Raw genomic sequence first — 13,954 nt, 5'->3', positions numbered from 1 at the left:
CCTTTTCCGCCTAAACAATTTTATTAAAAAGCACAAGCTTATGTGAGCTACGGCAGGGGTCCCCAACCACCGGGCCGCGGACCGGTCCCAGTCCGTGGATCACTTTGCACCGGGCCGCAAAGAAAATAAAAATAAAATAAAAATGGCGGCTTTCTTCGCCTTCGGTGAATGCTGCTGGGATCAGGGATCAAGGACACAAATGAAAGAAGGGGAGGGAGGAAGCAACCAAAGCCTGTCCTACTCTCTGGCTCAGTGGCTTGGTTTCCTCCCGCCTCGTTCCTCTCTCAGTCGCTCTCTCGCTCCTCCACCAGCCCAGGAAGAAACTGCTTCAAAGAAGCCGGCAGGGTGGCTTTTCCTGTCGGCGCAGCTCCCACGAGCGCCCGTTCACCCCCACCCCGCTGCCAATCAATCCAGGTTCAATCCAGTGCTCCGTTCTGCCTGCCTGCCTGCCTTCGTTTGTTTGGAGCAGCTTCGGCTGAGAATAATAACTATTGCCTCTTTTACTCAGCCGAAGCTGCTCCGAAACCACCAGAAACGAAGGCAGGCAGGCAGAACGGAGCACTGGATTGAACCATGGGTGGCGGGGTGGGGGTGAACGGGCGCTTCAGAAGATCTGCGCCGACAGGAAAAGCCACCCTGCCGGCTTCTTTGAAGCAGTTTCTTCCTGGGCTGGTGGAGGAGCGAGAGAGCGACTGAGAGAGGAACAAGGCAGACACCTGAGGGATGAGGCTGAGGGAGGGAGGGAGACACCTGAGGGATGGGGCTGAGGAAGGCAGGGCCGAGAGGCGGGGCTTCTCAGCCGTCCTGCAGGGACTTGTCCTGAGCCGCGGAGACAGCCGTGGGCGCCATCGCCCAGCGCTCAGTTTTGAAGGCGCTCCTCAGCCCGGCGCAGTTCCTGAATCTGCAGCTGAAACCCTCCGTTTTAAATGTCCCAATAGAAGAGAATATCTGTTGCTCAGGGTTGCAATGAGGAGGCATTGGCGCTCCCTGAACTTGGTGGTTTGCTGGCAGATGTTTTATTACCCGACTAGGTAACAACATCAGATGTTACCTAGTCAGGTAATGAAACGTCTGCAAGCAAACCACCAAACTCGGACTCCCCCCGCCCCCCGGTCCTTGAAAAAGTGTTTCTGCGTGAAACTGGTCCCTGGCACAAAAAAGGTTGGGGACCACTGAGCTACGGCTCACTTCATTAGATGCTTGATGAAACAATCATCTGCTTGAGCCTGTCAGCAACTCTGAACAGATAAGAGTACTGTGGGATGCACATAGGGGAAAAGTCCTTCTGTATTCCACACCATTGTGTCCTTATCCCAGCTGAACAAATGAAAACCAAGATGTTAACAAATATCAGCAACTTAGATGGAAGGTAAATACATTTTCATTTATTTCAATTTAAATCTAATATCTGCTCTATTTCCAGATTAAATATCACCAAAAACCTATCAAAAACAACACAGGTGGCCATATTTCAGTATTGCAGAATACATTATGCCCATAAAATAGATACTGATGAAAAATAATGACTCAGGTAAGAAAAGATACAACCTAGAAATCAAGAAGCACTTCTGATTCTGTCTTCAGATCTAATTTTATACTGAGGCAGTCTTTTGTATCATTTCTGTTATTAGGCATTTGGGAACCAGAAATCACTACCAAACTACTGCAAATTGCCCGGAGATCTAGCGTTATTACTTGAACTAGCTTCTGCCCATCCTGATCTACAGATACACTACCCCCAAAACGCTTCTGCCTCCCCAATAATTATAATTCAAAATAATAAAATTTAATGTGTCTAAAGACTAACATCCCTCTTTACGTTCCTTGAATCTTAATCACTTCATGCTATATATCTGTAGGAGCCTCTTATCAGCTCCTCCTTTCTGCAGCTGTTCTCTAATATTTTCACGCATGGTAACTTTTTCATGTTATCTTTCTCTCCACGTATAGGACGTCTCAGACTCTATTCTCTGCTCACTGTTGATGAATGAATTCGTCAAGTCTCATGATTCCCTGAACCACCCACACAGAAACTACACTAGTTTTCTTTCAGTGATGCTGCTTTGGTTTTACTATTATTTTTTTCCCACCAGTCAGCCTGTAATTCACGTCTGTTGTTTCTCTCTTTGAAATGATAAAACAATACATTTCTATTCTTTTGGCAAAGCTTTTAACCCATTTCCTATTACCTCTTACTTTATGGCATTCTTTTTTTCCCCCCTCTTATGTTCTGCTGTTACATTTTGGTATCCTCTAAATTCTTTCTCAAAATGCACCCTTTTCAAGAAAACATCAACTAAAACTCAATGTTTCCTATTCTCTGATGGGAATTCTATCTATACTAAAACTTACCCTTGGAACAGACCTTTGTTTTGTCATACTGGATTCATACAACCTTGTGTTCAGACACTATTGTGCATTCTGACAATGTGCTGGTGCCACCAGACTCTTCAGCCATCCAACATTTTAAAAAATTGAATGAATGAAATATCATAGGAAACTAACATGCCTCAAAATAAAGCCACAGCCTTCAACACTATAATTATGTGCAAGAATTTCTTTAGACTCCACTGGGCTATAGAGAGCCATTTTTGGGTACCAGCACGCCTACTACATGATTCACTTTGTGAACAGAGAAGTATCCCATAGCAAAAAAATGTTCTGATTATATCCAGTTCATGCTTTCAAAATCCCAAATCTGCTCCTTGTCCAAAAAAGTTATCTACCTGTCTTACATCTATAAAGCACAACACATACCAATAATATTATATAAATAAAAATGGATAACATGCACCCTGGAATGGGTGGGGGCTTAATTAGGACTTATTTTGGATATAAGTCCTATATTGGGTGCACATGTAAAAATGAAGCTAGGACTTACTTTCGAGGTAGGTTGTATTTTCAGGGAAACACAGTAAAATAAATGTGAAAAGGAATATGTAAGAAGCATCCAACAGAAGGATAATTCTTCAAAAACAAAGTGGGATCAAATTTGATATGGAAGGAAGAAAACAGGCAAAAGCAGGATTACATGTTTTCCTAACTAGCTGTCCTTGGTTGCTATTTTAAGAAGGAAAAAACATTAGAATTGAAAATCAAATAAAAATTGTATTAAGATTTTATTTTGACAGCATATACCTGCTGTCTTCATCTTTTATTTTTACAAAGGTCAAACAATGATTGTGGGATAATTAAGCATAGCGTTATAGGACTTCTTCAGGCATAAATGAGAGTTTAGTTTTCAGGCTCCATGTGGATTTAACATAACGGAGGGCAAGATGGAGAAGAATGTTTACTAAGGGGCTTTTGTAGAAATCAGACTGGCTACAGCGTTCTTAACAGACATGGGGTGGTCTTGAAATATCCATCCAGCATGCTTTAACTTTCTTAAATTCAATTGGCTCTTGCTTCTTCCAAGCAGCAAGTCTGCTGGGGCTATATAAAGCCAGAAGAAGCCTCTGGTTTCTGTAAAACTAAAAGAAGGAGCTTTGTTTAAGAGGATGGGGGGAAGAAGAAGGACATTTACACTCTTCAAGCACACATGGTCACCATATTTTTATTCTTTTAAAAGCATAAATGCATGGATTAGGCCTGAACACAAATTAGATTGCAGAATTAGTGGTTGGATATCAAGTAGATTTAGATCAAGTAGATTAGTAATTAAATTTCCAGGTAGATTTGTATGGCTAACTATGAAAATCTGAAATTATAGGACTTGCTTACGATCTCAGTGCAAATCAGAGATAAAGGAAAAGGAAAAGAGAATCACATTCTAACTCTTATTATCAAACCACAAAACACCACAGCTTCTCACCTCTGGTTTATAGATCTCAAGGTGCTTTTTTGGCTGCTCTCAAAATTGAGGTCACATTGAATAAAGTTTGCTTCTAAAATACTCAAGTCTACCCATGAGAAAATTCTGCATACAAATCTTAATAGCAATGATTAGTTCCAATCCAGTATGGAATGCATTTTTCCTCAGCAGCAGAAACTCATATACCTATCCAAAAACATTTGCCAGGAATTTTTGTTGGGGATTTATGTTGTTTTTTCATTAAAGGGTTTTGTTTAAGAGACACAACCATTTAAAATATACAAAACGAACAGTTTTAACAAAATAGCACAGTTTAGAAATTATTTCAACAATAGAAAAATATATTTTAATATATGAACTATAGAAACTTAATGTAGTAGTCATCAAATAGGCAAGAAAATGCTTAAATTATATTCTAACTCAATGCAAATAACTCATTTCTAATTTCAGACTTTTCTCAGGCATTTTATAGCTACAAACAGCTGCTTTTAATCTATGTTACTCTACATGGTTGCAGTACAAATATTACAAACATGTACATACATATGTTTGCACATATTTAGTACATCACTGTATGTGAATCATCAAATACTATTTTCTAACAGAATATCAAATTGGTTTTAGATTATGACACTTCAAACACAAAGGGATGCATTACATTTAACTTTCCCAAATCATAGAGTATGTAACACGAGCATATAAATAGTACCATGAACAGTATTATTACAGCATTATTACAGCAACAAACAGACAGACTGATTGAATCTGTAAGTTCAACGGAGCACAATGAAAAAATGAGATTAAATATATAAAGAAACAAACTAGTAACAAACAGCATCAACCTTAGAATTGACAATGAAGATACTGACATGTCAGATGGCTTATGCTTTTTAGGATCAACCAACAAGGTTAAAGGAGCCAGTAATCAAAAAAATATGCCGAAGGCTTTAGAAAAAAATATTTAGATGCTGAGATGTCCCTGTATATACAAGAATCAGAATTATGCAAGCAATGGTTTTCCCTGCAGCCGCCTATAGAAATGAAATTTAGACTTTAAATCAGTATAAAAAGAAATATTGATATTTAACAACTTCAGTGTTCAAAACTTACAAAGTATTAAGTATAGTGATTCACTAGATCGTCTCCCATAAAGCTCACTGCCTGTTCAAATTAATTATTATGGTTGATTGCATAGTCAGCCAGATGTTTATTATTAATATTATGATTCATCACAGAGTCAGAAATTTAGACTGAATCTGGAATTTCTGTCTACTTATCAAGTCCTTCCCAAAGATCTGGGATTGGCAGATGTCGTTTGATGGTGTTTAAGCGTATCGCCTCAGGATGCAAACTGTTCCAAGCAAAGCTGCCTTTTGCAATTGACTGGTGATTTTGTCAATACCGAAAGCGTTCAAGTAGTGCTCTAGTTGTTTTGAGATTGCACCCAACGTACCTATTACTATTGGTATCATCTTTCCTTTCTTTTGCTATAGTCATAATACTCTTATTTGCAGGTTTTTGTAATTTTTCCCCACAACAATAATGTGAGGTAAGATCGGTCTGAGAAAAAATGACTGGCTCAAGGCCATTCAGCCAACTTTCATGCCTATAGCCCTACCACTTTACATATAAATATTTTATAGAGTTAGGATTAAAGTCTTTGTATACTGTAAATCTTTGTATGTTGAACCTGTAGTTATAAAAAGCAGAACATGAAAATATAAATAAGTTATAATGTGCATGAATTTCATGCCCATACATGCAGTCTTTTGCCAACCTTTAACTGAGGAGCAAAACAAAGCAATCTCTGGAGTCAACTATGCTTAGCTGTGGTTTCCTACTTTATTTGGCTTCTTGCACAAATCGAGGAGTAAAGCAGAAGCAAGGGACTGAAAATAATTACATAAACTTGTGAAAATAATTGTGTTCTAACCAAGAAACTATCTGCTTGCAGCCAATCACAAATGAAAATAATGTCATAGATAAAACATTAAATATTACATTACAGTAAAGGAGCCAGAAAACTCTGAAATAATGAATAATAGAGTTGGGAGGGACTTTGGAAGTCTTCTAATCCAACTCTCTGCTCACGCAGGAAACCCTAGACCATTTCAGACAAATGGTTGTCCAATCTCTTCTTAAAAACCTCCATTGATGATGGAGGAAATTTGTTTCACTGATTAATTGTTCTAACTGTAAGGATTTTTTCCTTAGTTCTAGGTTGATTCTTTTCTTAATTAGTTTCCATCCATTGTTGCAAAGGATGAAATTTTGATACAATTCAAAAACTGTTCAGCCACATATAATGTTTCTTTTGATCTGGACGCTAAGCACATTATATTAGTCTTAAACATCGTTCAGAAAGGGGATACAAGTATAGTAGACATCAAATGACATAGTAGATAAATGATATAGAAGAAAATATTCTGAAAGTACAGAAAGAATAATTTTCTCTAAGGGTTCTCATCCCATCATAGTATCTTTGCTTTTACCAACCCCAAATATCAGGCTTAAGATTTGAATTGTCTCAACTCAGCTCCTAAAGCTTTATAGCCTATTATTTTGTTTAACTATGGATGCTTCCACAACAGCAAGGAATTATAACTCTTCTAAGACAAGCATGAAAGGGAAGAGCAGAATCCAGCAAGGATCTGCAGTCAATAAGCTAAAAAACTATAACACTTCCTTTCTTATCCTCACCTCATACACTTCATATTAAATAGAAAACAAGTATGTTTTTAACCTCTGTGTCAAGGGCCATCTTTAACCAATCATTTAGTTCCATAGCAAAAGAAAAAATGAACAGCTGCTGAGCAGGTGGTAGAAGTTTTCACACATCTTCAGACAAATTAAGAATCTGCATTCACGGACTATTTCTCCATTCAATATCTATGCTGGACATAGTTTTTCTGAATATGTATTTCTTAACAAATATCAAATAAATGTATGTCACTTCTAAGATTCCATAGATGCCTTAATATAAAATCTTATTAATAAATAAGACTGATCATAAATGAAATGTGTGTATTTTGTGCATGGCATGTTTAGCAAACCCAAAGTATGCTACTGTTATATAAAATATAGAATATATTGTTATGCATTATCGAATGAGAATACTTATTCTAGGAAAAATACAATACATTCTATCTATCTAAGAAATGCAATACTTTTAGCAGGTATGGGATTCAATATGCCGTGCCCCTTCCGATATTGGGTTGTTTTTTTAACGTACTTTCTATTTTTTCACAGTAAGACAATCAAATGAAAAATATATCTAATATTGGGAGTCCAAATGTAAATAGATTCAATTACAGTAAAACTTTCAGTTAATGGATCATTCAGGGGAAGGGAATATCAGTTAAATCCAAAACCTGTTAAATATGAATTTAAGTAATTTGTGTCATCTTAGCCAATTGCATAACTCTGTCGCTGACATAAAAGGTGTCAGTTGTGTCAGTTACTATCCAAATAAAAAGGAACCATTGAGAAGATGTCTGTCTCGGACTTATTGGGTGGAGTGGACGTTTGCTGGAACGCTGACAAAGGGTTTTGCTTTGAATAAACATTCAATAATAGATAGATAAACCCTTGATTTAACAGATTCTAGTTAGTTAAGTAACAGTGGAGTGATATTGTATCTGAAATCTGTTAAATCAAATTTCAGTAAACCCACTACTGCATATTATTAACACAATATGGGGATTTGTTTTTTTTAAAAAATTAATACTGGAAGGAGATTTTGAACTAGATTAAAAATTATTAGTAATAATCTGAGAATATCCATAAATACAAATATTGGTAGTTATTGCAGAATTTAGAGAAAATCCCCATACAGTGATTTCTAGGTAAATTAGACAACATTAAAAACAATTTCATGAGTTTTTTGTTAGACTAAAATTAGTCACATTATGAGGGGTATTTGTTTTTTAAAAAGAATGAATATCAAGTCAACTGACACTGACTATACTCAACTCTAGAATTTATCCTAATAATTAAATATTTTCAGAAGCAAATTATTAGCACATATTTAGAAAATAAATAAATAAATAAGGTTCTCATAAGACTAAATAGGATTAAATAATTATGCTGACTAATAATTCATTTTTAAAATACCACATAATGAAACTATAAATATTATATACCAAAATACAAGTAAAAGAGATATTATATTTAAGTTATTGAAAAGGATGTAAAAATCACTGATATTTTAAAAAATCTAGCATTAATTTTAGAAGGACAATATTTAATCTTTAAATATTTAAACCCACATATATAAATACGATTTTAAGAATATACCCTTATTTACAGCTTAAACTAGTAAATATATCCTGCAATGTAAAATGAAGCTAAAGATTTAATTGAACAATACAGCACTCAAGAATATTTGTACTCCTAGAATGCTGCAAAAAAAAAAGCAGCAGACTGATTCAAAGATCAACATTTGTAATTTTGCACCCATTAGTATACAAATAAAGAAATTATGTTGTTAAATCCTAACAGCTTTGAACAAAAGTTTCAGACTGAAAGAAGAGTTTGGCAGAAGAACAAATTACATGTGGATGGTAAGGAATCTCATTGTTATAAAGAGTGCTCAAAAAATAGACTCACACAGGTCTGGAATAGCCTATGTTGGAATTGACAGGGTGGGGGTTGATTAGATGAACCATTGGAGCCCTTCCAATTCTACAATTCTGTGATTTCAGAACACTGACAGATGTGGCTCTAATTTCATTCCTACATTTTTGCCAGATGTTGCATCCTCAATAGACTAAAAGAAAAGAAACAGGGAAGGGAAGTATCTATAAACATAATTACAAATTTAAGGATATGTATTTACAGTTCCATGCATTACTCTAGCAGGGTATGTATAATATGTAATAGTATAATAATAAAGTAGAGTGCTAAATAATATGGATACCTGATCACATTAAGATAAACTCAACTTTCCTATTTTCAATAGTACTCAGAAGTTAACCATTTCTAGCACAATTGAAGCGTTTAACTAACCCATCCCCAAATAGAGAGTCTAGCAAAGACTATGAAAATCATAATGAATCAAGGGAGCAGAGACCTCTTCTGGCTATTTGTCATATTGGCAAAAATTCATAGCAAAACAAAAACCTCAGTGGGATCTCTCTCACAGACTTAAATAACCTAATTACCTCATAAATTATCCAAGTCCACATTAGTTTCCAGGACTGCCTCATGTCAAGTGACTTGAGTAGGAAAACTATTACCTCCTCATAAATTTGGCCCTCACATTACAGTATGACTTTTCCTGATATTTATGCTTGATTTCATATACTTCAATATTCTCCTTGTAACCTTGATTACATTCCCTAGGCACATTTATTTTTATAATGAATAGGACTGATAGATTGATTATTCATTAAAGTTCTTTAAAACAAGTTCCAGGTTTTGTTTTTCCAAAGAAATTTTGAAAATTCAACTGATCTGCAGTCCAAAACAGAAGGTTCACATTTTAAAACTAATGCTGGATTATCATTCTAAAAAGAAACAAACTTGTTTTAAAGTACCAACAGACGTTATCTCTGAACTTTGAATATTAGTTTTCCTAAATCACATGCATTTATCATTATTGGTGGTGCAGTGGTTAGAATGCAATTTTGCAGTATTGCAAGCTAACTCTGCCCACTGCCAGAAGTTTGATCCTGACCAGTTCAAGATTGACTCGGCCTTCCTTCTGAGTTCTGTAAAATGAGGACCCAGGTTGTTTGGGCAATATGCTGACATTGCTGACACCGCTTAGAGAGGGCTGTACAGCACTATAAGTTTAAGTGCGATTGTTATTCACCCAATTTTCCTTTTATATGTACATATTTAAATAACTACAGACTTAAGAGTTCTCTTCCTCTTTTATCATTTAACACTTAGCATTGACAATAACTGTCATAAGAACATGTCTGCATAAGTTCAAGTTACAACTGAATAAAATTTCAGTTTGAAAACAGATCTCATTCTTAACCTGGGACCACTTGCACATTAAAATGCTGGCTTCCATTTGTAATGCAGAATATGGGTGCCTATCACCTCCTAAAATGCATCTGTGAATTGTTATAAAGAGTATGTCATTTATTTGTTTGTTTGCTTGTTTAGTCTTTTATTCATTCATTTACCATGCTAACAAAGCTACATCTGTTTTACATAATCTATAAATGAAGGATGTAAAATAATCTTCAGCATTGACAAGATTTAAATTGCTTAATATACAGACCAACATTTATTTATTTAGGTGTCTGTGCTATCATTCTTTCCCAGAGGAGTCCATAGTTATGGAGTTATGGAGAGAAAGTTTGGTATAGTGGTTAAGGTCCTGGCCTAGAAACCAGGAGACTTGGAATCATAGTCCTGCTTTAGGTATTAAAGTCAGCTGGATGACCTTGGGCCAGTCATTCTCTCTCAGCCCAACCCACGTAATAGGTTTGTTGTTGTAAAGAAAATATGAGGCAGGAACATTAGGTATGTTTGCCCCCTTGAATTATCTTTTTTAAAGGATAAAAATATAATAATAATTTACAGGAGGGGAGCAGTGTGAAGTAATGTGACCAACGTCTCAAAGTAAAGTTTGACTCCTCATAACTTTATGAGTATATCCAGGTAGTTTTCTTGACCATAATATGGAAAAGAATTCCTATTGTTTTCTTTCTACATGTTAGCTTTACATTTTCCAGGTAACCTACAGCCCGGATATTTTTAGAAGTTTGAGCACTAACCGGATCCCCAATATGTTTTGCTCATAGTTCAAACAGGCAAGTCAGTACAAAAACAAAGAAACAAAGTCCATTAAAAATCACCATAATTATCAAGCTAAACATAATCAAATTAAACAGTATTGTCATAGATTAGAATATTATTTTGTAATGTTCTCTGACCTGGACAAATGGGGTAACTTGCATAGATGTGACAAAAATAAAATTAGAGAAGAAAGGCCTATGTATGCCATTTTCAATGCCTGGATGAAAGGCAGCAAATACACTGCTCAAAAAAATAAAGGGAACACTTAAACAACACAATGTAACTCCAAGTCAATCACACTTCTGTGAAATCAAACTGTCCACTTAGGTAGCAACACGGATTGGCAATCAATTTCACATGCTGTTGTGCAAATGGAATAGACAAGAGGTGGAAACCATAGGCAGTTAGCAAGACATCCCCAATAAAGGAGTGGTTCTGCAGGTGGTGACCACAGACCACTTCTCAGGTCCTATGCTTTCTGGCTGATGGCTTGGTCACTTCTGAATGTTGGCAGTGCTTTCACTCTAGTGGTAGCATGAGACGGAGTCTACAACCCACACAAGTGGCTCAGGTAGTGCAGCTCATCCAGGATGGCACATCAATGCGAGCTGTGGCAAGAAGGTTTGCTGTGTCTGTCAGCGTAGTGTCCAGAGCATGGAGGCGCTACCAGGAGACAGGCCAGTACATCAGGAGATGTGGAGGAGGCTGTAGGAGGGCAACAACCCAGCATCAGGACCGCTACCTCCGCCTTTGTGCAAGGAGGGACAGGAGGAGATCTGCCAGAGCCCTGCAAAATGACCTCCAGTGGGCCACAAATGTGCGCGTGGCTGCTCAAACGGTCAGAAACAGACTCCATGAGGGTGGTATGAGGGCCCGACATCCACGGGTGGGGGTTGTGCTGACAGCCCAACACCGTGCAGGACGTTTGGCATTTGCCAGAGAACACCAAGATTGGCAAATTTGCCACTGGCGCCCTGTGCTCTTCACAGATGAAAGCAGGTTCACACTGAGCACATGTGACAGACGTGACAGGGTCTGGAGACGCTGTGGAGAACATTCTGCTGCCTGCAACATCCTTCAGCATGACCGGTTTGGCAGTGGGTCAGTAATGGTGTGGGGTGGCATTTCTTTAGGGGGACGCACAGCCCTCCATGTGCTCGCCAGAGGTAGCCTGACTGCCATTAGATACCAAGATGAGATCCTCAGACCCCTTGTGAGACCATATGCTGGTGCGGTTGGCCCTGGGTTCCTCCTAATGCAAGACAATGCTAGACCTCATGTGGCTGAAATGTTCCTGCAAGACGAAGGCATTGATGCTATGGACTGGCCCGCCCGTTCCCCAGACCTGAATCCAATTGAGCATGTGGAGGCCACACACTACTGAGCCTCTTTTTGACTTGTTTTAAGGACATTACATCAAAGTTGGATCAGCCTGTAGTGTTTTTTTCTACTTTAATTTTGAATGTAACTCCAAATCCAGACCTCCTGTGATGACTCGTCGTCTCTCAAAATAACGCAAAACCCAAAACATATATTAAAGTCCGGTAAGGCCTCCAACTTAACTTCACTGTTTTATTAGGCACAGTTTAAAGTCACAAAAGTAAATAATGAGGCTAACAGAAAACCAAAACAAACCGCATTGATGAGAGTTCTCAAGCAAGCTGAGATAACTAATCATAAACTCCAGGCAAATAACCAAGAAAAGTCCATGGGAAGAACGCCAACAAAGATAAACCTCTTTCAAGGTAAACACTAATTGACTCCAGCAATTCTACCTATGTAGCTGAAAAACTTATATACATAGCTCCCACCTGCAAGCCACGAGGAGGATCATGGTAATCTCCTCTTGAGTAGACCTCACTTTTCCCTGATCCTCTCCTCCCTGCGTGACCTGGGATGGATAGGGGATGGGCCTGGATCCTCCTCTGACTGCTCAGCCGGATTCTGCCCTTCCCCAGTCTCCTCCACCACCTCTGGAGCCACACTCCCACTCCCTGTTGGCTGTTCCTCCTCTTCTTCAGAGTCAGACTCCACCAGGGGCATGACACCTCCGTGGGTTGCTAAATTTGATTTCCATTGATAATTTTTGTGTGATTTTGTTGTCAGCACATTCAACTATGTAATGAACAAAGTATTTTATAAGAATATTTCATTCATTCAGATCTAGGATGTCTTATTTTTGTGTTCCCTTTATTTTTTTGAGCAGTGTACATTCAATGAATAAATTAAATAAACATATAAATACATATTAATTGAGAATCCTAACTTTAATGAAAGTGTGAAAATCATTCAGAACTCCCATAAGCAAATAATCAAATGTCTTTTTTATTCATTCTAATTCATTTACCATTTCATATCATTCATTTCATTTTACAAAAGTAGTATAGAATATTATGTTTGTGTAATCTCAGTGTACCTATACTGCATAATTTACCAGTAGGGAATGCTGTGCACCTCCTTTGAAGAAACCGCTAACATTTAGAAACGTGCAAAATATTGTAACATTTACCCTATATCCAACATATATGCACACATTAGACTCACAGCAAAACAATGATTTATATGACACCTATTTCTGCACATTAATGAAAATTAATTGTACCTGTCTCTGCATCTCTTCAATCTGTCGCTGGGGTATGCTCTGTAGGATATGGTACAGCTCGGGCATCTTCTCTTCAGGTATCACCACAGAAGCTCTAAATGTAGAAATAGGAAAAGAAAAAGAGGAAATACTTTGAAAACCTAAGCCATCCCAAGGTCATAATTAATGTCAGAGAAGTTAAGAATGGTCTAGATCCAGACATGGTCTCTTCTGAATGAATTAAATGAATGAATGAATTCTGAATTAAAGCAAACGACTTTAAGATGGGTGAAATTCATTCACCTTCCAGAATTCCCTAAGCCATCATAAAGTTGCTTGAGAAACACTGATTTATAGCAGGATTTAGTAGAGTTGCAGCAGATAGAACAAAAGGAGCCTTAGTTTCAACTTTAAATTGGCAAAATCTACCTTCTTTCATTTATTGAAATGACTTGAATCAAATTCCTCCACAGAAGTGTTTGTACTGAAGGGAGAAATTCAAGATTTAATAGAAGATCCATGTAGTTAATTAACTAATAGAAATGGGGAAAATTACTTTTTATAGAGACTCAAAGACTCAAAGGCCCACCCCAAAAAAAATGAAAAAATGGGAAAGTATAAAAAAAAGCTCTAAAAAACTTGAGATTTTTTAATATAAAAATGACATATTTCCTAGTACCTTTTAAAAATAATACATACAATTATTAAAATATGAAAGAATTTTGTCTATGCTTAAAAATGCAATGTATCGATAATATCTGATAGCGAAGCTTGCCTCAATAAGGACAAAGCAGTTTTCAAAA

At 37.1% G+C, this 13,954-nt stretch overlaps 1 protein-coding gene across 4 annotated transcripts in view; it reads right to left on the bottom strand.

The window, feature by feature from the left end:
* EXT2 (exostosin glycosyltransferase 2) overlaps window positions 1–13,954 on the bottom strand; it is a 69,399-nt gene that overhangs the window by 35,495 nt on the left and 19,950 nt on the right. For all 4 annotated transcript variants that reach the window (XM_087951267.1, XM_087951268.1, XM_026664664.2 and 1 more), the window contains one exon: window positions 13,173–13,266. In XM_087951267.1, the coding sequence (XP_087807393.1) occupies window positions 13,173–13,266 (94 nt within the window). The remainder of the gene's footprint in view (window positions 1–13,172; window positions 13,267–13,954) is intronic.

Source organism: Notechis scutatus, chromosome 1, assembly GCF_049901735.1.
Source record: "Notechis scutatus isolate UNSWTSFEM ecotype Mainland chromosome 1, rNotScu1.2, whole genome shotgun sequence".
NCBI classification, from domain to species: domain Eukaryota; kingdom Metazoa; phylum Chordata; class Lepidosauria; order Squamata; family Elapidae; genus Notechis; species Notechis scutatus.
The sequence above is the reverse complement of the archived record's forward strand: the minus strand, read 5'-3'. Positions and strand labels throughout refer to the sequence as shown.